This window comes from Lipotes vexillifer, unplaced genomic scaffold (genome assembly GCF_000442215.2).
Source record: "Lipotes vexillifer unplaced genomic scaffold, Lipotes_vexillifer_v1.1 scaffold496, whole genome shotgun sequence".
NCBI lineage: Eukaryota > Metazoa > Chordata > Mammalia > Artiodactyla > Lipotidae > Lipotes > Lipotes vexillifer.
In genome coordinates, this window is record NW_006786690.1 from 1,288,759 (window position 1) to 1,316,028 (window position 27,270).

General features: G+C 56.7%; 1 protein-coding gene across 4 annotated transcripts in view; it reads right to left on the bottom strand.

Annotated features, from left to right (window-relative positions):
• Positions 1-27,264, bottom strand: part of RPS6KA1 (ribosomal protein S6 kinase A1) — a 37,038-nt gene extending 9,774 nt beyond the window's left edge. The window contains exons 1-17 of one of the 4 annotated variants that reach the window (XM_007459110.1): positions 27,165-27,264; positions 21,050-21,094; positions 12,755-12,871; positions 12,403-12,484; positions 10,432-10,512; positions 10,171-10,250; positions 8,687-8,793; positions 7,923-7,960; positions 7,433-7,575; positions 6,985-7,055; positions 6,582-6,670; positions 5,591-5,655; positions 5,235-5,337; positions 3,648-3,778; positions 1,955-2,080; positions 1,644-1,733; positions 1,105-1,263 (exon numbers count right to left, since the gene is read on the bottom strand). In XM_007459110.1, coding sequence (XP_007459172.1) covers positions 1,105-1,263; positions 1,644-1,733; positions 1,955-2,080; positions 3,648-3,778; positions 5,235-5,337; positions 5,591-5,655; positions 6,582-6,670; positions 6,985-7,055; positions 7,433-7,575; positions 7,923-7,960; positions 8,687-8,793; positions 10,171-10,250; positions 10,432-10,512; positions 12,403-12,484; positions 12,755-12,871; positions 21,050-21,094; positions 27,165-27,227 — 1,590 coding nt within the window. In that variant the 5' untranslated portion in view covers positions 27,228-27,264. Of the gene's footprint in view, positions 1-1,104; positions 1,264-1,643; positions 1,734-1,954; positions 2,081-3,647; positions 3,779-5,234; positions 5,338-5,590; positions 5,656-6,581; positions 6,671-6,984; positions 7,056-7,432; positions 7,576-7,922; positions 7,961-8,686; positions 8,794-10,170; positions 10,251-10,431; positions 10,513-12,402; positions 12,485-12,754; positions 12,872-13,718; positions 13,892-15,613; positions 15,674-21,049; positions 21,095-27,164 lie in introns of those variants that run through there. The other 3 variants (XM_007459109.1, XM_007459111.1, XM_007459112.1) reach the window with 3 other exon arrangements.
• Between the last annotated feature and the right edge of the window lie 6 nt (positions 27,265-27,270).

Consider the following 27,270-nt stretch of genomic DNA (forward strand, 5'->3'; position numbering starts at 1 on the left):
CCCGCGTCCCCTGCATCGGCAGGTGGACTCTCAACCACTGCGCCACCAGGGAAGCCCCCATTATTCTATTCTTGTACTTTTTGTATATGTTTGGAATTTTTCATACTAAAAAGTTAATGTTAAAAGAAAAAAGGCATAGCAATGATCTGGTCCTATTTCCCCGTAATGTTTATGTGGCCTTTTCCAGGGGCCTGCGCTGGACCATGTTGCTTCTCCGGCACAGCACCTCACTTCATGCCTCATCCAACCTGTGAAGGGGCAACTCTTACTGTCATGAGTTTGCAGATGAGGAAATGGCTCAGAGAGGTGGGAGGTTTTCCCAACCTAACACGCAGAACTGGACACAGCCAGTCTCATTCCAGAGCCTGCGTCCTTAACCTCCATACCGCCTGACCAGAAGCACCCTAAAACATCATCTCATCCAGAGAGAAACTCACGCTGACTCTGTTTTCAGCTTTGATAACCTATAAGGACCTGTTCTAGCCCCGCCTTGTACAATGATAAGGACAAGTCCTACGGTTCGGACACACACTCTTCTGTAGCTCCTGCCGTGTTTCCAGCAGCATTTCCTCTTGCATCCACTTCCACTGTCCTAACAGCCGAACCCATGGCTGGATTCACCACCCCGAAGCCTTGCAGCTCCCACAGTGATCCTGCTCGTTCCTAACTTAAAGCCTCACTCCCCATCTGTAGCTCTCCACCCAAATTCCTGTCAGACATTCTGGTTCCATTCTTCCTGGACTGTGTGACCTTGGGCAAGTGAGCTCACATCTCTGAGCCTCAGCCTTCTTACCTGTAAAGTAAGGCCAATAACAGCACCTACCTAACAGGGTTGTTGTGAAAATCAGTTGAGATAAGGTAAGGAAAGAAGTCAACATGACGCCTGCCTAGGTCCTGAATAAATGCTCCTTTTCACAGTTTGGCCTCATCTCTCCCTCCCTCCCTTCCTTATGTCCATCCACTCGCCCCCTCACCCATCCCAAGTCTCTCCTCTGTCTGGCTGGTTGAAGACTGCCTGGGCCAGTCATGGTTCATACACCCTGTTTACAGTACAACCCTTGGCCACCCCCAACGCCCACTTGGTGCCCCCGACCCAAGACTTACCCCCTGGGAGTGCAGATACTCCACGGTCTTGCCGATGGTATGCAGGACAAAGCTGGCCTCACGCTCTGAGAAGAATTTCTGCCGTAGGATCTTATCCAGCAGCTCCCCTCCCCGCATCAGCTCTGTCACTAGGTACACGTGTTTGCCATCATCGTACACCTGCCAGAGACCTCACCATCAGGCCCCTCCCCTTGATGCCAGGCCTGGGCCCCTTGGCCACCAGCTCACCAGGACAGGAAGGAAAGAATGACATGAGGCTTGGGCGTGTGTTCTGCTCTGTGCTTCAGTCACCCTGGCAGGGCCTTCACCTATCTGGGCCCCTGGACAGGATGTTGGCTCTGTCCTGATGGGCAGGAAAGCTCTCAGAGACTGCCTGGGTCTGAAGTGGAGGGCACTTGGGTGCAGCCAGATCAGAGGCACTAAGGGGCCTCCCCATCCATAAGCACAGGAGGATCAGAAGCCAAAGGAATGGCAGCCCCGAGACGGTCCTAGAGTCGAGGGCCCCCGTCCCCAGCCCACTCTCGAGGACCCCCACTTACATCTTTCAGAGTGATGATGTTGGGGTGCTGCCCGTACCGCAGTAGAATCTCAATCTCTTCCGAGGGATCTCGCTTGCTCTTGTCGATGACCTGAGGAGAGGGGTGCATGTGGTGGTGTCCGAGGGACCGACTCCAGACTCCCTTCCTGCCACAGAGCCCGCGCTGCAGGGCGTGGAGTCTCAGCCGCACACCTTTCACCCATCCACAGAGCCTCAGGCACCAACTCTCCCCCACCAACGGGCCAGGGCTACGTGGCCCCCCACCTCCACCCGGCCAAGCGGCCTCGGCCGAGACAAGGTCGAGAGGCGTACCTTGACAGCATATTCCATGGTGGTGGCCTTGTGGACACAGCGCTTGCACTCAGAGTAGGAGCCCACACCGATCGTCTCTTTTACCACATAGCCGTCGCTAAAAACCAGGTTCTTTCCGTGTAGTTGCTGTAGGAGACCAACAGGTAGGACTGACCCCGAGCTCTAGGATGCAGAGGTCATCCCCCCAGAACCCAAGGCCTTGGCACTGTGGAGATGGCACCGGGCAAGTGGTTGGAGGCCCGGGGTAGAATGTTGGCTGTGTGACCTCAGGCAAGAGTCTGCCCCTCGGGCTTCCCTGGTGGTGCAGTGGTTGAGAGTCCGCCTGCCGATGCAGGGGACACGGGTTCGTGCCCCAGTCCGGGAAGATCCCACATGCCGCGGAGCGGCTGGGCCCGTGAGCCATGGCCACTGAGCCTGCGCGTCCGGAGCCTGTGCTCTGCAACGGGAGAGGCCGCAGCAGTGAGAGGCCCGCATACTGCAAAAAAAAAAAAAAAAAAAAAGAATCTGCCCCTCTCTGGGCCTGTTTTCTACACTATATGATGGGCACACTCAGTCTCTCCAGGGTGCCTGGCTGCAGTCTGTGGTTAGTGGGTGCTGGAGGGGGCAGGCAATAGGCCACAACACACATGGAGCAGTTTGAAGCTCCGAGAAGCCCAGGCAGGACTGAGAGGGATGCAGGAGTCCTGAGCCAGGTCCCAGCTCTGCCACTTACGTGGCCTTCAGTGAGTTGCCTCCCCTTTCTGGGTGACACAGCCCACCTCAAGGGGTGTCTCGAGGCTCTGAGACATTAACAGTATCAGATGCTGCTATGGTGCTGAGAGTGTGGCAGGCACTATTCCGAGTACTTTTCACCAGGTGACCCACAGCCCGTGGACGGCCCTGGTTCATGTCTGTTGTCCTCACATCCAGTCTGGTTTAACGTTTGTCCGTGACCAAGATATCCCAGGTGGATAATAAATCGCATAGTCACCTTAACTTTACACACATCAACTCACATAATCCTCGAAACAATCCTTGGAGAAAGGTTTTATCATCAACCCCATTTACAGATGAGGAAACTGAGGCACTGGGAAGGTGAATGTCCCCTCCACAGTCCCTGACCCTGGAAGCTCTGACCCAGGCAGGGAGTTCCAAAGTCTACATTCTTTTTAATTTTGTTTGTTTGTTGTTGTTGTTGCTGTTGTTTTGCGGCCGCATGGCGCAGCATGCAGGATTCTAGTTCCCCGACCAGGGATTGAACCCACAAACCCCTGCAGTGGAAGCATGGAGTCTCAACCCCTGGACCACCAGGCAAGTTCCCGAGGTCCACCTTCTTGCCTCTCGACTCTAAATTTCCTATAGAGCCGGGAAAGTGTGCAAATGGGGGACAAGTGGAAGGAGACCCGAGTGCCACGCCACCCACCCCCGTCAGGACCAGCCACTCCCCAGCAGCACCACCCTGGGCACTCCCTGGCATTTACCCAGGCCCTACAATGTCCTGGCTCTGTGTCAGGAACCTCATAACAGTGCTGTTATCCCTGTTTTACAAATGGGGAAACTGAGGCTCAAGGAGGCTGGAGGCCCAATGGGCTCCACAGTGGCATCAGGGTTTGAACCCAAACCTATCCCAGTCCAGAGCCCGTGTTCTCAGACGTTCTGCCCTGTGGCTTCTAGGTGGAAAAGGACAACTGAGAAGCAGCCTCTTGCCCCTCACCTGTACCACCGAGTGCAGGGGCGCCTGCGTGGCCCGAGGCTTGCCGTCGTCCTCCATCAGGCCAGTGGCCACGAAGCTGAAGCCACGGAACAGCTGATGGGCACCAGCGCTGGGGGGGATGCCTGGGGAGTCTGCAGGGGCAGGAGAGGGATGTGAGCCAGAGGAGGTACCCTTGACCCAAGGCAGCGCAGCAAAGTGGACCACAGGGGCTTCCAGGCCTGCCTCAGCAGCGGGCCGTTGTGGCAACCTGGGCAGGGCCCCTCATCCCCGGCCTTAGTTAGCCCATCTGCCCATGTGTGTTTAGACCAGCCCAGCCCTTACACACAAGGAACAGAAAGACCCTCACCTCCGCCACCCGCCCAGGCCAAGGCACTTTATCCCTTCCTGGAGGTCTCCCTGCCTCTGGTCTGCCCCTTCAGGTCCATCTTCTGTGCAGCAGCCAGAGGGATAGTTCCAACCACAAGTCTACCCCCTGCCTGTACCCTTCAAATGCTCCCCTCTGCCCTCAGGAGAGCCCAGCTCCTCAGCCTGGCAATGAGGTGCTTGTGAGCTTAGCCTCCTCTCTCCCCACTCCACAGCTCAGCCACGCCAAGCTTCTCAGGTCCTTAAGGAAGACTCCGAGCCCCTGCACATGCTGTTCCTGCTAACTACAATCCACTCCTCGTCCATCCTTTGAGGCTCAGCTTACACACTGTCCTCTGAGAAACCTGGCCTAATGCTGCTCCTCCAGCCCCTCGCCCCGTTAAGCTGCACTTGTCGTGCTGCCCAGAGCTGTCCTCATGTCTCTTCCCCGACTACAGCCTGAGCCATATGAAGCCAGGGCCTGGGTCTGTCCTGTTCACCATCAATGCTCCCATGGCTGGCACACAGTAGGGACTTGGTATGTATTTGTCAGATCAACAAATAAAGATGGGACAGACTGCTTGGAGAAGTGCTAAGCTCCCTGACATCAGAGATGTGCAAGCCACAGTGAGAAAAGCACCCCCTCTGCTAAACCTGCCCCTCCAGGAGACCTTCCAGAATGAACACTCTTCCCCAATATCTAGCCAAAATGTTAGAATTTACCAAGTTCCCTCCCAGAAGGCCCCTACTTGGCTTCCAGCAGTAACCCCAGAGACTGAGTGGGTCTATGGCTGAGCCCACGTTTCAGATGAGTCACTGAAGCCCAGTGGTCAGAGTGGCCAAAGCCGATTCCCATGCTTGCCCCTGACCTGTGGGCACTGTCACCTCTGCTGCCAGACCGTCTCCACCTCACGTGTTTGCCGGGTCAGATGCTTTAGCCCTGACGTGAGTGTGAGCCTGATGTGTCTGGTCTTCCCAGGGGGCTGAAGATGCCCGGGGCAGGGGTCCCGACTTCTCTACTGTGGCCTTCACCCCCACCACCTCACCCAGGCACAAAGAGGCCCATAGAGTCCCGGAGTGGGACGACCAGGCAGAATGAGATCAAGACAAGGAGTCAGACCCATCCACCTGTCTGCCCACACACCTGGGCCTGCCACAGCCCTGAACACCCCTGTGCCCCAAGAGGCCCCTGACTCCCTGTTTCCCTCCTGTACCAGTCCAAGACAAACCAGACAAAGGGCGCACCCTTGGGCGTGCGGGATGTGAACTCAGTGTCAAAGTAGAAGGTGTCATCGGGTTGTGCCACAGCCGGCTTGAAGGGCGGCTTGATCTCGCGCCGGTACAGCTTCTGCAAGGCGGGGCGGGCACAGTGGTCACCTTGGCACCTCCACAGCCTGCCAGCAGCCCCGTGCAGGAGTCAATGGCCTGGACAGAGCACAGGCTATGCAGACGGCATGACCGCTTGCCCTTGGGAGGCGAGCCCATGCCTCCAAGGCCATGGTGTCACCTCTGCTTCTTATGGGAGGCCCTAGGCAGTAGAAGCCCCCTCCGACCACAGCTGAATCCCTGACTGGGGCTCTGGGGTGGACAGACACACTCACATTCCAGTCAATGGTGGAGTAGAAGACATGCCGCTTGATTTCCTCTGCCCCATCAGGGCCGGAGCCTGAAAAAGCCCAGATGAGAGGTCTGCCCTGGGATGCTCCAACCCGCAGACACCCGCCCTGCCCTCCGAGCAGCCTTGCCTCACTGTGGTCTGGGTCCCATCCAGCCATCACCCTGAGGCCTACTGCCCGCTCAGCATTTTCCACTGTCTGGAGCCCCTCTATGAACAAGCTCCAATGTACTGACAGAAGGAAAGCCCAGCGAAGAGAGGCCAGGCAACTTGCCCAAGGCCAAAGTCAGGACAGGCCGAACCTGTTCCGAGATCTGCAGGGGGCCCCCACCTCCCTCCCAACTCAGGCCTCATCTCTGCGGCTCTTATCCCATTGCCCTTGTCAGCCACCAGACAGGCTCTCACTCCATTCAAGCCCAGGGACCTGGACGGGACCTTACAAAGCTGGTCATGATCCAGGTGAACCCAGGAGCCAAGGAGTCAACATATACTGAGCAGCTGCTACAGGCACATTCGCTGACTTCACTTAATCAACAGAGCTTGAGATCATTGTCCTCCATGGAGACGAGGACCTAGGGCTCTGGGGGGAGAAGTCAACTGCCTTGGGTCACTTCGCTCCCAAATGGTACTCACTCAATCAACAAATATTTGTGGAGGGACCACTGTGTACCAAGCAGTGGGGTCCTGTCATGGGGCTGGGACTGGGGCCTGAGCCTCTGACGCCTGAGCTCGTGCTCCTTCCGTGCCGGGCCTCTGTCCTCATCCCCAGGGGGAGTACAGATGACTCAGTTCCTGTCTTCCCCCTACACACAGGTCACCCCACTGCCCAAACGCCACACATGGAGCCAGAAAGCAGGGTGGCCAGAGGCATTGTCTCCCCACACAAAGGACAACGGCCCCTTTCAGCCCCAGATGTGGCCCCGTGGCCTAGGCCACAGCTGTACCCCTCTCCCCTCCCCTGAGCTGGGGCTGCTTACCGAGCCGGTTGGCAGGATTCCGCTTGAACAGGGACCGCAGGAGGCTCTGGGCTTCCGTGCTCAGAAACTGGGGCATGCCTAGTTTTGCCCTGAAATGGCCCCCGGGTCTTGTCAGGGCTGAGCTCCGCCCCAGAGGCCCCGTCTCACCTCCCACCTCTGTCCACGTCTAGTTTCCAGCTCAGTCCAGACAAGCCATCCTCAAACTCCCCTCCCAAAGACTCAGGGATTCCCCTCCCGCAGGCCCCTATCGATGAAAAGGGAGCCCTAGAAAGCACAATGCTCAACCCAGAGGAGTGTCTCATTAATGGGGAATCTGAGGCAGGTGCAGGGTGTTACTCTGGCCCCCAAACTGGGGCCAGGCGTGGAGAAGACCCTGAGGTGTCAGAGAGGGGCTGGAGCTTACTTCAGAATCAGTGTCATGGTCTCCTTCCGGTCCTTCCCCTGGAAGGGCAGGGAGCCCGTCAGCATCTCAAACTGCAGAGGACAAGGGTCTGTTCAGGATCTGGTCCCATCTCCCATGCCCCCCACCTCCTCCCACCCCAGCCACTCAGCTCCATGCCTAGGAGGTCCGCCTGGATCAAGAACTGCGTCTGCCCCTCCCCACTCTGTCAATCAGACCACGAGGAACAGTACTAGGGGTCCAAAGCTGGGGAGAGGCCCAGCACGGGGCTGGGGGCTGAGCCTGGAATCCTTCCAAGGAAGGAAAGTGCAGCTGGGTGGAGGGTGAGGCCAGCTTAGCTGTGAGAGGACAAGTGGAGCGCCTTAGAGACCATCAACCACCCCCTTACACAGATGGGGAAACTGAGGCCCAGGGCCTGGGCTGGATGCTTTACCCCTGCCTGGGCACTCACCATCAGCACCCCATAGGACCACCAGTCTGCACTGTGGGTGTGGCCCTGGCGGTTGACAACCTCGGGGGCCATGTACTCCACCGTCCCACAGAAGGAATAGGCCTTCTTGTCGTGGTCAATGGCCTCCTTGCTCAAGCCGAAGTCTGTGGCAAGGAGGGCAAGAAGACACATCCTCAGGACCCCCTGCCTTCCTCGCTGCCATTCCCTGCACACCTAACCCTCCTGCCCAGAGGCCTGAGGGCATCACCCCCATCACACTCAGGAGGAAGCTGAGGCCCAGCGAGGTTAGATGACCTGCCCAAGGTTACACAGTGGGGAGCTGGGATTCAAACCCAGGCCCTTCCAGGTCTGGCGCCTGGGCTTTTGACCGCTTCCAAGCACCTGGCACAGCCTCTCAGAAAAAGTGGATCCCCTGGCACTCAGCCCAGGCCCATCAAGAGCCCATCCTGCCCTCCCCTGAAACCGGAGGGGTCAGGTGCCCTCCACTCACCAGTGAGTTTGATGTGGCCTTCCTCATCCAGAAGAATGCTGCAATGGAGAGATAGGAGTCAGGGCGCCCCAGCTGTGGGCCCTCGGTGGGTTCAGGGGACACCATGGGGCCTGTGGGGGTCGGGTCCAGCCCAGAGAAGGTGATCCACCCAGGGCCGCTCATCTGATGAATGGGCAGGTGGAGTGGGTGTTGGTGGTGCCCTGTAGGTGTGTTGCCTACCTTCTTGCTAATTCTTGAAACAACTGTGTGAGGTAGGTACTTTCATGGCCCCATTTTAACAATGGGGAAGCTAAGGCTCAAGGAGGTTAAATAACTCCCCCGGTTATAGAGCTAGTAGGTGGTAGAGACAAGATTTGAATTCGGGTCTGCCTGACTCTAAAGCTACATCTCATTCCACCTCAGCACCTGCCCCTGGCTCCCAAGTTACCACTTGAAGATATTCAGATGTTAAGGAAAATTCTAGAAAGGGCCATATCAAGGAATGACCTTCAATGGTGGCATCTCAGATGTCACACTGGGTTAGCAAAAAAAGTAGGCAACACCCAGGCATAAAGGTACCTGGCCCTTGGTAATGGCATTACTAGAGATTAGGCAGACCCTCGGGCGAGCCTGCTGCCTCCACCACTCTGCCCCACCCACCCGTTCATGGGGCAGCCCATCAGGCTGGCTCTGTACCCCAGAAGGCTGGCTCTGTCCTAGAAGAGGCCCCAGGGCCTGCCTCTGTACACCCTAGGGAGGCCGGGCGCGGCTGGGCCTTCACTCACTTCTCAGGCTTCAGGTCTCTGTAAATGATGCCCAAGCTGTGCAGGTGGTCCAGGCCCAAAGCCAGCTCGGCCAGGTAAAATTTCACATCCTCCTCCGTGAACATAACCTGCAACAGGCGGGAGAGGGCTTCAGCTGGGATCGCTTCCTCCTCAGGAGCTGGGTCACTGGGCAGTCAGCAGCTTCCCAGTCCTCCTTAGAGATTCCAGTGCCATACACCCTTCTCTGTATGAAGGGGTCTGAAGAATAAAATGACTAGCGTCCAAGTCACTCATGGTAGCACTGAAATGCAAACAGCGAAAGGCTGGAAACAACCCAAGGGTCAAGCAGTAGACTAGAATAAACTCTCTCCCCCACATAATGGAGTGCTATGCAGCCATAAACTAGAACAAGGATTCCTCCATGTTCTGATATGGATCCATCTCCAAGATACACTGTTGTGAAAAAAGCAAGATAAAGAACAGTACATACAGAACAGTACTTTGTATGTAAGAAAGTAGGGGTCAGGATTCAGAACACACAATGAATTGGTTTGTATTTCCAAAGAAATGTGGGAAGCTTAGATAAAAACCAATAAAATGTTTATCTGTGGGGGGGTGGTAGAGGGGGCTGGAGTGGGAGGAAGACTTCTCAATGAATATTTTTCTTTTCAATCATGTATTATCTATTTAAACGTTAAAATAACATTTTAAAAATTTAAAAAGTTTGGTTCTCTTCTAAAGTTTAAGTTGTATTAATGGTCCCATTTTTATATTTGGCTCAAATTCTTTTTTTTTTCCCAAATAAATTTATTTATTTATTTTTGGCTGCATTGGGTCTTTGTTGCTGCGCGCAGGCTTTCTCTAAATGTGGCGAGCGGGGGCTACTCTTCGCTGCATTGCACGGGCTTATTGCGGTGGCTTCTCTTGTTGCAGAGCACGGGCTCTAGGCGCACGGGCTTCAATAGTTGTGGCATGTGGGCTCAGTAGCTGTGGCTAGCGGGCTCTAGAGCACAGGTTCAGTAGTTGTGGTGCCCGGGCTTAGTTGCTCCACGGCACGTGGGATCTTCCCAGACCAGCGCTCGAACCTGTGTCCCCTGCATTGGCAGGTGGATTTTTAACCACTGCGCCACCAGGGAAGTCCTCAAATTCTTTTATGTGAGTTCAAAATCCTTTTGGTTAACTGGACATAACGTTAAAGCATCTAGCTTTCTAGGTGGATTTGGGCTTCTCTGCATCCTTCATAGCCCTGCGCAGAGAAGCCCTGAAAGAATGGAGGTGAAAGAGGTGAGAGCCACCCTTATCATCCTGGAATCAGGGCAGCATCAGATCCAGAGCCTGATTCTCCTCAGACCATCTTGGGGGAAACTCTCAGAGGCTTTGCCAGGGAATGGGCTCTGTCCCAGGGTGGGTCAGGGACTGCTGGGCAGGTCTGGGGAGTCTCAGGTTGAGGTCTCACTGTCGTGCCAGCTCCATCCTGGTGCCCTGGCAGTGGGGTGTCAGCTCACCTCTTTAGAGAGCCGTGTGAAGAGGTCCCCGCCACGCAGGAAGTCCAGAATAAGGTAGAGCTTGCCCTCGGTCTGGAAGGCTGGGGAGACAGGAAAAGGCCATGGTGGAACCAGCTGGGCCCTGGGCCCCGCCCCTCTGATCCCAGCTTCCTTAGCCTGCTGGGTGGCAGAGAGGGCAACATACAGGGAAGGCAACAGCCCACCAGCAAGGGCAAAGGCTGGCAGGTAGGGTAGGAGCTCAAGTAGGGTCTGCGGTCTCACCGTAGTGCAGCTTCACCACAAACGGATGGTTTACATCAGCCAGGATGTCTCTCTCCATCTTGGTCCGAACGCGGTCACGCACTGGTCAGAGGAAGAAGGCGGGTACCAAGGGTCTGGCCACCCAACACAGCTACGCCTAGCCCTAGCTAAGAAGGACTCTCTTTTCTACTTGTTCCTCACATCTCTCGGCAGTGCCCAGGGCTGGCCCTTGGTGCCCTGCCCATCTCTCTAGCCCTGTCTCTTGCCATGCCCCAAGGAGGCTATTCAATCCAGCCAGTCTAAGCATCCTGTTCCTTGTGTGCCCTTAGCCTCTGCCCCCGTGGCTCCCCCTGGGATGCCTTCACCAGCCCCCTCTCCATCTGGCATAAAAATCCCTAATTCCAGTCTAGGGCAGATTCTTCTGGGCCTGAAATTCAGACTCATGGGTCTCAGCAGACATCCCACAAACACTTTTTTTTTTTTTTTTTGCGGTACGTGGGCCTCTCACTGTTGTGGCCTCTCCCGTTGCAGAGCACAGGCTCCGGACACGCAGGCTCAGCAGCCATGGCTCACGGGCCCAGCCACGCCGCGGCATGTGGGATCTTCCCTGACCGGGGCACGAACCCGTGACCCCTGCATCGGCAGGTGGACTCTCAACCACTGCGCCACCAGGGAAGCCCCCTTTTTTTTTTTTTAAGGAGTAAAAGTCCCGGGACTTGCCTGGTGTTCCAGTGGTTAAGAATCTGCCTGCCAATGCAGGGGGCACGGGTTCAAGCCCTGGTCTGGGAAGATCCCACATGCCGTGGAACAACTAAGCCCGTGCGCCACAACTACTGAGCCTGTGCTCTAGAGCCCTCAAGCCACAACTACTGAGTCCACACGCCGCAACTACTGAAGCCCACGTGCCTAGAGCCTGTGCTCCACAACAAGAGAAGCCACTGCAATGAGAAGCCTGCGCACCACAACGAAGAGCAGCCCCCACTCGCCGCAACTAGAGAAAGCCCACGCGAGCAACAAAGACCCAACACAGCGAAAAATAAATAAATAAAATAAATAAATAAAAAAAAAAACAAAAAACGGCTACTCCCATGTGAGCCCACACCCTTTGAGGCTACAACCCACGCTCTCCCGGGCTCCCTGGTCACAGCACCGACTGCACCGTGCTGCAGAGTCTGCTCAGCCTCTCCTGCTGCAGCCTGGGAGCCCTTCGCAGCATTCTTCTCTTCCCACCATCCCTCCTGGGGAAGGACTCCCATCCCTACTAGGCTGGCCTTGGGGCACCACAGCTGCATCACCCCAGACAGCCCTTTGTGGCTCCATGACCCCAAGGCCAATACCTCCTATTCTCCGCCGCCCCCCAGCCCAGCCGGGGCCTGCTTCACTTGGTCAGTGGCCACACTGGTTCCCAGGTTGGTCAAAGAGACACTACCCGGCCCAAAGCCCACTTCCAACCACCCTCACGCCCTCTACAAGTCCAGGGATTCTAGACCTGGGCTCAGCACCCTTCTCTGAGCCCATCCATCTCTGCGGCCTTGCCTTGACCCACCCTCTCCTACCCACCCAGCTGCCTCCTTTCCCGGGTTCCGTCCTCTCCTCTCACGCCCTTCTCCACCCCAAGACATCTCCCTCTGACTCTCCTAGCATTGTGAAGCAACTCCGCTGACAGCACAAGGCCCCCCGCAAACACAGTGCACTCACCCCCGGCCTCCTTCCAGGCACCTTCAGCTACAGTCAGCACTTGGCTTAAGGGGAGCACAAAGGGGTGGGGTTAATCCCCGGAAGTCTGTTCTTCTGAATGGACCCTGTCTTTGCCATCAGCTGAGGTGGGGGATAAGGAGCGGCTGAGAATAGGCCTGTTTCTCTACCTTCAGACCAGGTACTCCTGGTGACAGAGCTATCTCCTCCATCAGACCCAAGGCCCCTGAGAGCTGGGTTGCCTCCTTCAATCTGTGCCCAGCCTGGGCTCCGCATGGGGAGGTACCCCTCACTCACCTTTCAGTGTCGCCTTCTTTAGTACCTTCATGGCATACAGGTGCCCACTGTCAGGCCGGGTGACCTTCCGCACCAGGAAGACCTGAGAAGGCAGCGGGGGGGAAACCAGGGGAGGAGCTGGGCAGGGGTCAAACACATCAGCTCCCATGCGCTCCAGGTCCCAGGCTGACCTCCAACTTCCCTAAGCACCAAGTTGACCTTGTGTCCCCACTGGGTACCACGGTGACCTCTCTCCTCCTCCCCTTAGACCCATCAACCCTTGCCCTCTGATCTTTTAAGCTCCAAGGTGACCCTCCCACCTGCCCTCTGATATGACCAGCGCTGCCCTTCCAGATGTGGGCTCAGGACTCACTTTGCCAAAGGATCCCTGGCCCAGAACCTTGAGGAGCTCAAAATGGGATGGGTCGGCCTTCTCAGAGCCAGCCTTGACATGGTGCGTGATGGAGATCTCCTTGAGGACGTCCTCATCCTGATGGAGGAACAGAGCTGGTGAGCACGGTGGGCCCCATTCAGGTCAGCATAGGGCATGTCCCCCCATCTAAGTCTACTCCCACCGGATCTCAGCAGACAGGGTCCTGCAGGCCCAACCAGCCAGCTACCCTGACAGGGCCTCCCAGTTCATCAATAGCAAAAGCCGGGGAGGGGAAAATTACCAAGGTGCCAGGTCAGGTGAGCTCCTATACCTCCTGCTGATCCAGCCTGTTCAGGCCCAGAGGGATGCCCAGGCACAGCCAGGTGGAGGCAAGCCCAGGCTCTGGCTGAGGCCCACGAACCTGCCCCAGGTCCTCCCTGTGCGGCTCCCCTCCCCCTGCTGCAAAGGTTTTGGTTTTGCCACAATAGGAAGCAGGGTTTGTTCTCATACTGGGAAGGCACAGCTGGGCTTTTGTTCCTGGTCAAGATGGAAGATGGGCTCTCTCTGGCTAGAAGGACAGGGCTGAGATACACAAGAACCCAAGAGTCACCTCAGACTCCCCCACCAACCGGGTAAGTGCCAGTCTGGGGTGGGTAGGAGCTAAGGCCAGAGACTCTATGCTCCACCCTCTGAAACTTCCTTCATACAAGTCTACTAGAAAGCCCTTGCCATGTCCCAGTTGTTCTAGGACCCCTCTGCCCTCCCTCCAATCTGTCCATATGGCCCTGGAGCCCTGAAGTGCCTCCTCACTTCCCCAGGAAGCAAGTCTGGGCAGGGTCCAATCACCCAGTAAGGACAGGCGTGGGCAAGGAGAGCCCAGAGCCAGCTAAGGCTAAACTGGCTTCCAAGGCACCTGCTCCAAGGGCCACAGTCAGGCCAGGCCTAGACATCTGGGCACACTCACCGAGTCCCGCCTGGGGCCAGGGCCAGGGGCAGGCAGAGGAGTCTGGCTGATCCTGGGCCGCTGCTTCCTGGGCAGCCAAGGGAGCAGGGCCCAGAGCCGCAGACGGGGCAGCTTGGGATCCCGCTCCATCTGCCTGGGCTGGGCAGAGGCACCATGGCAGGAGCAGGCAGCGTCCGGGGCTGCTGCGGAGGTGGCCAGGCCCAAGGCGGATGTGCAGGGTGAAGGCGGGGGCTGGGCCCAGCCCAGGACTGCCAATCACTCAGGGCCTGTGGTTTCCCAGCTCCTCTCTCTTCCCCCTCCCCATTGCCTGAGGGCTGCCCTTGGGCCCTCCTCCCCATCCTCCCTGTGGGCCTTCAAAGGGAAAGCCCCATGCCAACTCAGCTACTGAGGAGTAGATAGGTACCCAACAGGGAGAGACAGGTAACTAACATGTAGAGGCAGATAAAGAGGGACACCCAACAGGCAGAGGCAGGCATCCTACAGGTGAAGACAGATGAAGGCGGGCATCCAACAGATGGGTAGGAGAGTCCACATGCTCAACAGGCAGGGATGGATAGGGGCATGTGCCCAACAGGCAGAGGTAGGAAGAACACACATCCAATAGGCAGAGACAGATGGGGACATGTACCCAACAAGCGGAGGAAGGAAGGGACTCATACCTAATAGGCAGAAGTGGACAGAGACTCATACCTAACATGCAGAGGCAGATGGGGACACATATCCAACAGGCAAAGATAGATGGGGACATGTACCCAACAGGCAGAGACAGATGGGGATCCAACAGGCAGAGGCAGATGGGGGCCTGCACCCAACAGGTGGAGACAGATGGGGACATGTACTCAACAGGCAGAGACAGAAGGGGACACGACCCAACAGGCACCCAGTACGTGACATGTACCCAACAGGTGAAGACAGACACTCATGAAGTGGAGACAGAGACAGGAGCTCAACAACTGAGGCAGGTGGGCAGCAGTCAGCATCAGTGATGCCCAAAGAGACTGACAGATACCCAGGGCACACACACAGGCAGGAAAGACACACAGACACCCCAAGAGTCAGACTCTGGACTTAAGGGAAGACCTCCAGGTTCCTGCTGGCCTGCCTGGGGGCAGGAAAGCAATGGGACATCACCTGCAAACTCCTAGCACTTGGGAGAGCAGTCTGGTATTTGTGGCAGACTCATCTCTGAGGAATTCCATTTCTCTGGAGTTTCCTTCCCATGCTATGGCCTGAGGGGCCCAGGATCAAGACACTGGAGACCCACATGGATGTCTCCTGAGTGCAAACTGATGGCTTTGATCCAAATATCCCAAAGTTGTCATCCCCCACTTCAGGAACAAGAAACTGAGGCCCACAGGACAGTGACTCACCCAGGCTCAAAGTGAACAGGTGGCAGAGCCAGCTCAAACCCAAGTTCTTCCCCTGGTTACTGCCTGGCCTGGGGTCAGCAGACCTCAAGTACCAGGAAAGCGTGGGCAGGTAAGTCAGCCAGAGCCACGTCCTGCCTTTCCAATCCTGCCCCCTCCCTTAGTACCAGGACAGTCTGGAGACTTCCCTTTCTAGATGTTGACCCTCAGAGACACAGCCCCATCTTCAGGGGACCCTGAACAGCCACAAAAAGCTGCAGGCTAATCAGGCCCCTGAGTGTAACCCAGTGGGTGGGACAGGCAGAAAGCCCAGCTCAGAGAGGGGCTGGGGAGGGCCAAGACCACACAGCAACCTCTACCCACCCCATCCTGAGGTCTGAATCTCCACCTGTCTGTCTGCCTCTGAGAACACTCCCTGGGGACACAGGCAGTCACCCGGAAACCCCAGGGGACACAGCCACCCCCAAACCCATTCCTTGCCCAGAGTCATGAAAGACCCCCCTGGAGGCAGGCCAACCCTCTGCTCACCTTTCTGGGACAGGAGAGTGAGTCTCTCTCAACTCTGGGGAAATCTGCTGGGGTCTGCATGGTGGGGCCCAAACTGGCGGTCAGAGGGCCCAGTTACTCCCCTTACTTCTGCTTTTTCAGCTTTCCTGGCCCAGCAGGCAGGGTCCCTGACCCCCTCCTTCTCACTTCCCCCTCTGCAGGGAGGAGGGACAGAAGACGGCTTAGGCTCCCCTACTAAGGAGGGGACAGCGCAGACCCCAAACCCAGGGCTCCAGGGTGGGCCCAGAGAGACACCCCTCATCTCCTCTGATCCTAAGGAAAGGAGACTAGAACACAGACAGAAGTTACAAGGAGGTGAGGCAGTGACACAGTGGGTACACCACACCTGCAAACATCCCCTGGAGAGAATGGGGGAAGAAGTCACCAAGGCCACCATCTCTGACTGCCCCGGTCCCCACCGTAGTGACCTTCCCATGGCTGGGCCCACCCAAAATGGCAGCCCACAGAGCGGGCACCACCCTGCCCTAAGAAGCCTGCCAGCCCAGGGCCCTGGGATGGGCAAGGGGGCAGAAGGCCCTAGCATGGACCTCACAGAGGCCTGAGAGGAGCAGGTAGCCATGGGGCAGGTGTTGACCAGCCCCAGCCCTTTGCCACATGGCCTCACCACATCACTGAAACCAGTACACCCACAGAAAATGACACACACAAATGCACACAGTCCGATGATCGGAAACCATTTCCACAGACATCCCCTATGTGGAAACGCTCCCACGTACACCGAACTTCCCCTTCCAGTCCCCACAGGGCCTCCAATAACTGCCTGATGACGGCCTGCTGGGTGTTGTGAAAGATGCTTCCTTAGACTGAGGCCTCTCATTGTACTCCAGCTTCTTCTGGAGCGTCTGGGGTCTGGAGGCTGGGGCAGTCCTGAGAGCCCCAAAGCTCTCTGGTCCAGTGCCGGCTGGGGCCCCCCAACCCTTGCATCCCTCGGAAGCAAAGGAAGACTCTCCATGGCTAGCAGGGTACAGGAAGGGGCAACAGGAAGGAAACTGTCTTGGAACTGCCTTCACTGAAGGGAATGTGCAGGGCCTGTGAGGCCGCTGGTGGCAGGAGTAGGGAGGACAGCACCAGACCCCACACCCTGATCCCTGCCCCATTCCCCCTAGAGGTACTTCCTCTTATTTACTTCCTCCCACAAGGCAGCTGGAGAGAAGCCCAGATCCCCCCCACCTGATCTTGGCCCGTAGGGTCCCCACACTGGGCCTCCCTCCAGCAGCTGCAACCCAAGCCCACCTGCTAATCTCTGGCCCTAATGGACACCAACAGCCCCTCCCCCAGCTGGCATCATCTGCAGGGCCTCCCAGGACTGCCCCCTCTGGTGGGACAGATGTCCCCAGATGCCTCTCCCAGCATGCCTCTGGGCAGGTGAGGAGGGATCTACATTTCCCAGGCATCCTTGATGGGGAGGTGGCTTTGGGCCCGAGGCCAGGACTGGCATGGAATGACAATGAGAATTGTGCCTACTAATTGAACATTTATTGCATGAAGTCATTCTTTCCCTCCACTTTTGTTGGTGTGGATTCTGCCAGGCCCTGTGTCCTAGCTCCAAGGGAAGTGCTGATCCCGTTTCAGAGAGGAGAAAACTAGACTCAGATAGACAGTGACTTGCCCAAGGCCACATGGCCAGAAAGGGGGAGAACTCAGGGCAAAATCAACCTGCTTACTTCCAAAGCCTACACTCTAAGCATTTCATTATCACCTTCCTTGCAAGGCCTGCCAGACTGCCTCTGCCCTGGAAATCACTCACAGCTACTGGCCCGCTGCTCTGTCCTCAGGCCAGGAACCAGACACTAGGAGGCGCACATGTTAAAGGAGACCTGTCCCAAAAATAAATACACAATAACAAAACACAACTATCCTGGGACACAGTGCAGTCAAGGTGCTGTAGGTGCCCAGAGGCTCTATCTGCCTGGGGTGAGGTCCAGGAAGACAGGGCAGTCCAGTCCAGCTGGACCCTGAGGATGAACAGGAGTTGGCCAGGCAGAAAGGAGGAAAAATTTAGACACTCCGTGTAGGAAGAGACCAGCGTGGAAAAGAGGCCTGAGGCCAGAAGTACAGCGTGGGAAGTTAAGAACCATCTACTCACTAGCTGAGTGCTCCCAGGCAAATCTCTTTCCCTGTCTGAGCCTCAGTTTCTTCTTCTATAAAATAGAGGTCAAAACTAGTATCCACCCTCAAAAGGTTGTTTCCAGAAGCAAAATGGGCCACAGAAACAAAGGGACGTGGTAAACAGAACTCCCTGGATTACACGGGCACTCTTACTGCCACAGGGTCTCCTCTGGGCAGGCTGAAGGGACAGAGCCCAGCAGGTCTCAGGTGCTGGGAAGGTGGGCTAGCCTGCCCTGGCTAGTCCCAGGGAAGTTCCCCTCAACACCTGAAGCTCCCAAGGCTCCCTGAAGTCCACAGTCACATCCTGCCTGGGCTCCAGCCAGGGGGAGCATGAGGGATCCGGGAGGGATCAGGGTTTCATAAACAGGAAGAGAGGAGGGGAGGGGGGAGACGCTCAGCTCTCAAAATAGACCTGCAGGAGCTTCAAAGGGGTCCAGCTCCGGAGATAGCCGGGGGAGGGGGCCTGGAGCACCCAGTCCACCCCCAGGAAGGGAGGGAGGGTGAATGGAGCCCCAGCATGCCTGAGGGCACCAGGTGCACTCCAGGAGCTCTCACCCTAGACTGCAGTCCTCACTATAGCTGCTAAAACCCCAATCTCCCCTTCTGCCTGAAATGGATAAAATAAACAAGCATTAAACACCAATATTATGCCTCAAACCCTGTTGGATTCTTCACTTTATACACATCACATTCCCTCCTCTGGGTGGCCCTGAGGGGTGGACTCTATTCTTTTACAGAAAAGACATCTGAGCCTCAGAGGGGCAAATCACTTGCCCAAGGTTACACAGCAAACAAGAAAGAGGGGCAGAATTCTGAACTCAGAGCCCCTGCCTTCCAAGTCCCCCTCCGTCAGGCCTCTCCCCCACCTGCCAAGGCCCACTTTTCTCTCCAGCTGCCCAAATCCTGCCTTTCGAGGCCCAGCTAAGTGCCAGCTCTGCAGGGAAGGTGACCTGGTGCCCCACGGCCCATCCCAACTCTTCCTCTTCTGCCACACACAGCAGTGACTGTCCTTCTGGTCCACGCTCAGCCCTGAGTTTAGATGCCACTGGCTGGATTCCCCGGGATGCGCTCATCTCATCATGCCCCCAAGAGACATGTAGGAAGGTGGTATATTTCACTGCCCACTATGAGGCCTGGCGCAGAATGGAGGTCTTAGGTGCCCACAGCCTGTTCTTCCCCATCACAGCGCCCTCCACATAGCTTTCCTGTTACCACCGTTCCCCCAACACTGGGAACTCCCTGATGGTGGGTGTTGAATTCATTTTGGGGTCCCCAGTGCTACAGCAGGGTGCACTGAAAGTCTGATGTTGCAAAAAATAAACCAGCTTGCTGCCAGCTTGTTCCACTAAACAAAGGGATGAGGTCCTGACCACAGGCTGAGCGCTCCCTGGTGTGTTGAGCCCAGAAGTGGGCACTGGGGATGCTAGGAGGTTCTGGAGCAATGGAGAAGGTGAATGAGCAGGTGCCGAGGAATGATGGAACTTGGGGTCATGGGGACCCAATGCTCCTCCTCTTCAGCACTCAGTGTGTTTCCTGGGCTGGGAGGAGGGTGGGTTCTCTGGTCAAGCAAGACCTGACCCTATCACCCACCAGCTATTTGACCTTGGGCCTCAATTTTCTCATCTGTAAAATGGGGAGAGTTAACCTCCAGGGGTGTTATGAGACCCAAATGCAAAGCTCGCGATGTGGCGCTTTCTCTCCCTTAACGTGGCATTCGAGGTTCTCCCTGACCCATCGTGTCCAGCCACATCTCCCTTCCCACCCCAGGATCTGCTCTAGAGCAAGAAGGAGTCCCAGGCTTGGGATCAAATGTAGGTCGCCCGCCTGGGTAAGTTCCTGCCCTTTCCCAACCAGCCTCTCTAGCACTGAGGTGAGAAGCTGCACTCACCACCAGCTCCCTCAAAGCTGCAAGCACTTCTGCAAGTCCCAGAACCAGAGCCCCAAGATCGGAACATTCTGGGTCTTCACTGGAGACCTACAGCCCCTTCATTCTGTTACTAGGCAACCAGGGGCAGCTCCTTTGTGGGAAGAGATTCTCCAGACATGGGGCTGAGATAAGCCAAGGGGCCCAGTCCACACCACGTGGACTGCTTTTGGTGGTCCAAGGTTGCCATAGTACCAAAAAAAGGTGGGGGTGGGAGCCTACTTCTGTCAGCCTGCCCTACCCCGGGTAGCTCAGCTCCCTTATCTTAGGAGGCTGAGTCAAGGCAAACATCATTACCAGCTCTGGGTCTATCTCAAAGGTCGAGCTCATGGTCTGGTGCCCAGGCAGACCCAGGCCAGGAGAGTGTGGCCACTAACAGGCAGTGGCGCTGAGCAATACAGCAGGGCGTCCACGCTGCTGCTACTGAAGACACTGTGTGGCAGGCAGTTGCTACCTCACTTGTCCTTCATGTCACTCCTGAGACGTAGGTTACTATTATTCCCAATTTACAGTGGAGGAAACTTTTGAGAAGCTTCTGGTCAAATGGTGATGGTGGAGCCAGGACTCGAACTCAGGTTGGCTCTACTGCCAGAACCCATACTTTGTCCTGCCTGGCGGCTTCCAAAGCCCCTCCACAGCCAGCAGCTCTGTGACCTCACAGCTCCTCGAGAATCGGAGGAGCTCAACGTGGAGATGAGAAAGCCCAGGCCCAGAGGAAACAAACGACCCACCTAAGGTCACACAACTGTCACCCAGCCCTGGCACATACAAAACCAGCAACAGGAGCTGAGGGGCTGAAGGGAGGAACCCAGGGGAAGCAGAGAGAGCAGAGGAGAGGGAGCCAGCCTGGGGCTGGGAGGTGGGATCCCTGAGAAATGGCCTGTGTGCCACATGCCAGGCACTGGGCCCTGGTTAGATTTGAGGCCACCAGGTTCCCTCCAGCGCCAGGTGCCCAGATGATTCCAGGCCCACGTCAGGCCCAGCAGACCTGAGCCTCTCTCAGCACCCCTTCATCCTCTCAATACAGTCGACCAAGCTGCCATGAGTAAATAAACTGAGGAAGTGTCCTGGTCTGGGTGATGGGTAACCAGAGTTCTAGCCTGGATTCTGACCCTGTCTGGGCCACAGTCCCCTCACCTGAGAAATAGGAAGGTTGGAGCAAGTAATCCTGACACACAGGGCTGCCTCGAGGATTAGGTGGGACCAGAGAAGGAAGGCTGAGCTGGGCCAAAGGGCCTCACGCCCTGGGGGGACGAGGGCAGGCCTCCCTCCTCTTCCACTCCATGCACACGGTGGGCTCAGCCCTGAGTGGGCTCCCCCCACCCCTGACAGTCCCTAGCTCTGGTGCTAGCCCTGGTCCTTACCTTGGACGGCTGAAGTCCAGCTTCTTCCCCTGAGGCTTGTCCATTCTGGAAGAGAAGGGAGATGAGGGAACACTGTCAAAACTTACCAGAGTGGCACAAAGCAAAGATAGATCCCATGGGGCACCCCCGCCCTTGGGTGCTCCCAGTAGCTAGGGGGCCATGGAGGTGAGGGCGGGAGTTCTGGCTGTGTCCTCTCTACCTCCACTCTCACAGGGAGGGCACAGGCATCAAGGCTCCTGCAACAGCCCCTCACAACTTAGGCAGACCATTTCCCGGCATCTCTCCCTCAGGCTCTCTGCCTGGCAAATACCTCATCTTTGAAGGCTCAGCTCAAATGTCACCTTCTCCCAGTGAGAAGGAAAGGACCCCCAGCTCTGTCACAGACAAATTGTGCATGCCAACTAACCAACTCAAGAGGCCTCAGTTTCCTGATCTGTAGCAGGAGGGTATTTACATCACCTCCCAGAGTTGATGCAAGGGCTGAAGGAAACAAAGTCTGGAAGAGTGTCCAGCCCAGTGATGGTGGCTACCCTGGCCCTGCCTGCTCTGGGACCCCTCCCTATCCTTGCAGAATCACTGCTGCTCCACTACGGTCATGCGATCCTTCATTTTACCACTTATTACAACGCAGGGACTATTTACACACGGGCCTGCCCCTCCTAAAAAACGGGGAGCCCTGGGAGGGCAGAGATTAGGGCTTGGTGCTAACAGCTTTTCTCTTCCGAGCCCCTGCCACATGCCCGGCACTGGGCTCAGTGCCTCACACCTGTGGCACCATTAAACCCTCCTGACCTGGGAGGCAGGCCCTGGTCCCACTTGGCAAAGGAAGAAACTGAGGCGCAGAGGGGCCTAGTGATGGCGCATAAGGTTACACCGCTGGTAAGCGGGGATTCAAAATCCGGTCTCTGACACCAGGAGGTGCTCAAAAGGGGACTGAGGAAAAGCAGCCCACTGCCCAGCTAGGGGAACTACCTGCAGAGAGGCAGGCACTGGATCCCGCCCCTGGGCAGCCCTCTAGCCCCCAGACCTCACCCTCAGGTGGGTGCTACTCACCCTGGGGTACACCATCCCTTTCCTGTGTGATATGAGGTGAGTAACCTACCCCATCTGGGCCTTGGGAAGCTGAAAGAAGCTGTCCCCATCCCTCCTGCACAGCGAGAGTGTGGAGAGACCAGGAAGACCCAGGACTTTGGAGCCAGGGGCCGGGTCCACAGGGCAGCTGCGGCTTTGCTCGGCAGCAGCAGGCATAGCTGTGCTCTGCCCATTACATAATCTCCCTGCCCCTGGAGCAGCCCTCCCCTTGTCGCTCCCAGGACACCCTGCCCCCTGAGCCCCTTTAATGCCCCTAATCCTCCCCAGGGGCCAGTGTTCTACAGGCCCCACCACGCACACGCATACACACGCCTGTCATCTCTCAGAAGCCTGGGGAGAAGGACCAGGTCGGCCAGGGCTGGGGGAGGGGGAGGCACGGTGCATTTGTAGGTGGAGTTCCACTTCACCCAGCATTCTAGACTCTTGATATAATTCCCCCAGATGGTAACAACGGCCTATACACCAGCCTCCCCTATTCCAAATCCTCACCCTTCCTAAAACTCAACTGTAATCGTTACACTTGAGTGATTGACTCCCTTGGTCACTCACTCACTCCTTATTGAGAACCTCCTACATACCAGGCCCCAAACCCTTCCATGGCTTCCCACTGCCTGCAGGATAAAGTCCCAGCTCCTTGGCATGGCATTCAAAGCCGTCATCACCAACTGCCCAACATAGGTGATTAATGTGGGTTCTGGAACCTGACCCTGTGGGTTCAAATTCTGGCTTCTACCACCTGCATGACCCTGAGGTTACTTCATTTCTCAAGGTTTCAGTTTCCTCATCTGTGAAATGGGGATAAAAGTAATGTACCTCATTGGGTGGCCGTAAGAAGCAAGCAAAATAGTGTCTGTAAAATACAAATACCTGGCACGTAACTGGTCCACAAACAATCCCCATTATTACTATCAGGCCCTATTATGGAGCTAAACTGAACAACCCGAGACCCTGAACAGACCAGCTTGTTTCACATCCCCATGCATTTGCACGGTGGCTCCTCCTACCAAGAAAACCTTTCCTGCCTGGTCACTTTGGCAAAGCCCTGGTCTTCTTGCAGGGCTCAGTTCTAATGTCATCTCCTCTGTCCACACAGTCTCAAGTCCTTTCCTCCCTCCTCTGGGCCTCACAGCACCAAGCAAACTGCAGATTAACTCAGGGAGGAGCCATGACTTGTCCAGCATCATCTCCTTGGCACCCAGATCAGGGTCCAGCATGTAGCTTGTCAAATGAAAGCTCAACCCAGCAAAGAGAGCAAGGAGGCCAGAGCAAGTTTTTTTTGTTTGTTTTTTTGCCACGCCATGCGGCATGCAGTATCTTAGTTCCCCAACCAGGGATCAAACCCATGCCCCCGGCAGTGGAAGTGCAGAGTCCTAACCACTGGACCGCCAGGGAATTCCCCAGAGAAAGTTCTATTATTCCCATTTTTCAGACGAGGTTCAGAGAGTTGAGGGACTTACCTGTGGTCCCTAAGACATTGGGCCATGGCCCAGAGTCATGTGGCTGCAAGCCTGAATCCCTGTTGAGCGAGGGGAGGAGGTGGTGGGTGTACCCCGAGGTGTGCGCTTACAGAGCAGTATCTTGGAGGATTCAGGGGGCTCCACAGGCCCTATTTGGTTGCCTCCAGTCCAGGGGTCTCTGGCTTGGATGCCATCCTCATGGAGCCCCATGCCTGTAAGAGCTGTTGCACAAGGTCTCTAGAGGGGAATGGGCAGCCCTGGAGAAAGGACTGGAAGTGCAAAGAGGACCACAGGTGAGCTTCCCCCCTTAGAGCCAGGGTCCTGGGAAGACAGGGCTCATTTGCCCCTCTGGTCTGACTGCTGCACAGATGGTGGTAAGAACACAGGTCTGCAGCCACAAAGACACAGCCACTAATGCTAGCTCTGCCAGCCTCTCATTCTGACCTTGTGTCTGTCACATTACTTTTCTGAGCCTCAGTTTCCTCATCTGTACTACGAGGGCAGGTCCATCTTGTTCACAGCTGTACCCTGCGGCTTGGATTAGTACTTGTCACATGATAAGTGCTCAATAAATATTTGCTGAATGAATGAATGAATGAATGAACGAAAGAGGACAATGATACTAACCTTGCAGAATACTGAATGAAAGACCTTGTCTAAAAAGTCTGGTATAGGAAAGGGCTTTTGGCCTTTGGAGGATGGAGACCCACTCTGCTCCCTCTTCCTCAGAGAGCACTACTCATGGGGGCAGCTGCGGAGGGCCTCCAGACCACTGTGCCCCCTCCCCAGACGTCAGAGGTGGGTTTCACCAAGCATCCTTCCTTCCCACCCAACCAGCTCTGTCTCGGGAAGAGGGGCCAGGGCAGCGTCTGGAGAGGCCGGGCAGCAGATGGACAAAGATAGCACGTGCCCCACAGGCAGGAAGCAGCCCCAGGAGTTGGGTTCAGAGCCCAGCACTGGCAGCCCTGCACGCTGCTGGAAGCTGGGCGCCAGGTGCCAGGGCCGGCTGGTACCACCAGCCCTCAGCAAAGGCTGGACAGGAGAGTCTGCCAACATCCGGAGCCTCTCTCGGAGTACCTTCCACCTGGGCGAGTTTGATCCCAGCTCTTCCCTGTCCTTAAGCCTCCCCCGACTAGGCTGGAGACAACAAGAGATCTGGGTTCCAATTCTGACTCTGACATTAATTCACAGGCCAGTTCTCCTCTCTGAGTTCAGCTGTTCCACATGAAAATGGGGGTAATAATCCCTACCTTGAGAAGTTGTTTTGAGAGTTGTTTTATTTTAATAAGGTAACAGCGGTGAAGTGGGGTGGGTGGCACATAATGAAGCTCTGTACACAGCGAGGCTGGGCCTGGGGTCAAGGTTACTGCTTTCAGCAAGGCCAGGGAAGGCCCAGGCAGAATCGTCAACCACACTTCCAATGGGTTTACTCCACCTGGGCCACACCCCAGACAAGGCCCTGCCTCCCAGCAGCCCATTTTCGGCAGCGTCATGGGGAGGGCAGGGCAGTCCAGATCCCAGGCCTCTGCCAAATGCCCCCACCAGCCCCTCTGCCTGCCTCCTTCCTGGCCAGGAGCCAGCAGCAGCGCCTATACCTGCAGGTCAGGCTGCTGTATCACTTACATGTCACCTGGGCTAAGAACAGCGAGGCCCTGTTCTCCAGTGAAAACAGCCCAACCTGCGCCCTGGCTGCCCCATGGCTCCTGTTACCCAAACAATAACACCCAGTCGCCTGGCACCTCCATAGAGTGGGAAGGAGGAAAATGGGCAGTGGTACTCAGGACTCTGTACCCTCTCAGGCCCAGAAAGCAGAGGCCAGAACCCAGCCCTGGCCATTGGAGAAACAGAGGCCCAGAGAGGCTAAAGACTGACTGGGGGTCACACAGTGTTTCCAAGGTGAAGCTCCTAGAGAAATCACAGCACCCCTAATCCTCGGAAATAAGCCAGTCTCTTCCTCTCAGCTGCAGCAGTACTAAAACTGAGTTGAGTTTCCTGTTTAAACCTGGCCGCTGCCCCAGGATTCCCCAAAGAGAAACAGGAAGCAGTGCCCTGGACTGGGAATTGAGCTCCTGGGTGTCTTTCTTCCCTACTAGTATAACCCATGGTAAGTCCTCAGATCAAGTCTCTCCCTGGCCCCTCCCAGTCCGCCTTCCTCTAGGGAGGCCTAGGTCTCAATGGTATGCCAAGGCAAAGGAATCTACCTCTGGGCACCTCCCCAACCCCCTGTGCCCCAGTCCTTGGGGGGTGGGCTGTGGTGGATAGGGGCTGCAGAGGGCAGTGTTCCTCACCTCAGAGGGTGAGTCAGCGAGAGAACTTCTGAACTGAGCAGGGCCCGTAAAAACCCCATGGCAGGGATCCCAAAGCAATTTACTCCAAATTGCGCCTTCAGGTTGGCTACCTAATCCTGCCATGTGCCCACCCTCCAATAGCCAGTGTCAGCCATGACCATCCCTTTAAAGGGGCAGCACACCCTGGGTTCTGGGGACCAGGGATCCTCACTCTGATCTCATCCTGTGGCCCTGAGAGGCAGGGCACTTGGTGGTTGCCCCAGTTAAGAGAGGGCAGAGGAGGGGATCTAAGCAGGGGCCCCGAGCCCAAGCCAGAAGAAAATCACCTTGGCTCCCAGGCTCACTGAGGTTTCCATACCCTCCCTGCATATCCCCACATCCCCTCTGGAAAGGCAGTATCACCTACCTCCTTCCCAGAATGAGGCTGAGGGAAAAGGTTTTTTTCTCCATCTGCTGGCAGATGGGCTTGACCTTGACCCTGGGGGTCAAAGGGCACAGGAAGAGCTGGCCTTCTGCAAGCTTAGGGCCTAGCACCATAGAATCCTCAGAGGGCAGGAGGTGCTTCTGGGAGAGGCTAGGCAGGCAGAGGCCAAACTCCCCAGGGGCCCAGTCCTTCCTATGGGAGGGGGCAGGAACCAACGTCCTCCTCATCTCCAGGAATAATTTTCACAATGTCTAAGGGCTTTTCCCCATTCTCTTCCCCCCAGCCTGGAGCAGGTGACACAGGTGTCCTCTGACCCTAGGCTGGGGCAAAGAAAACCAAGAGTTTCAGCCCCAGACGGGCGGTGTCACCCCAAATTCCACAACTGCTAGGGTCAAGAGGGACAATCCTTCTAGGGTCAGCAGCCGAGAAGCGGGAGCTCTTGGGGTAGGGCGCTGGGAGACATCAAGAAGTGGGGTGGGGTCCCATGATCCTTGTCTCTTGTAGAATCCGAGACATCTGACACCCCAGCCCTGGCCGTCTGCCCTAACGAAGGAAACTCCGACAGCTCCCGGTACAGGTCCTAGGTGTGTGGGGTGAGGCGGGTGTCAGATCTCAGCGCACCACGGGATACCCTCTCCGGGCTAAGGGGTTTCTCGGCGCTGTGGCGGAACTGTCCCTCGCGCACACACACCCGGGGCAGAAGGGGGTGGAGCCGGAGAGGGGGCAAGAGATCGGAGGGCACTCGCGTCCGCGCGGGCGCCCGCCAGGCTACAGAGGCGCCGCGGGCCGCCCCGCCCCTGGGGGGACTCGGGCTCGCCGGCCGCCAGCGCCCGTCCCCCGCCCAGCTCACTCACCTCCGGGTCCAGCGGCACCAGCTCCATGAGCGGCCAGGGCTCCTTGAGCTGGGCGAGCGGCATCGCGCCGCCGCTGGGCGGCCCGCGCTCCACCGGCGGCCCGGGC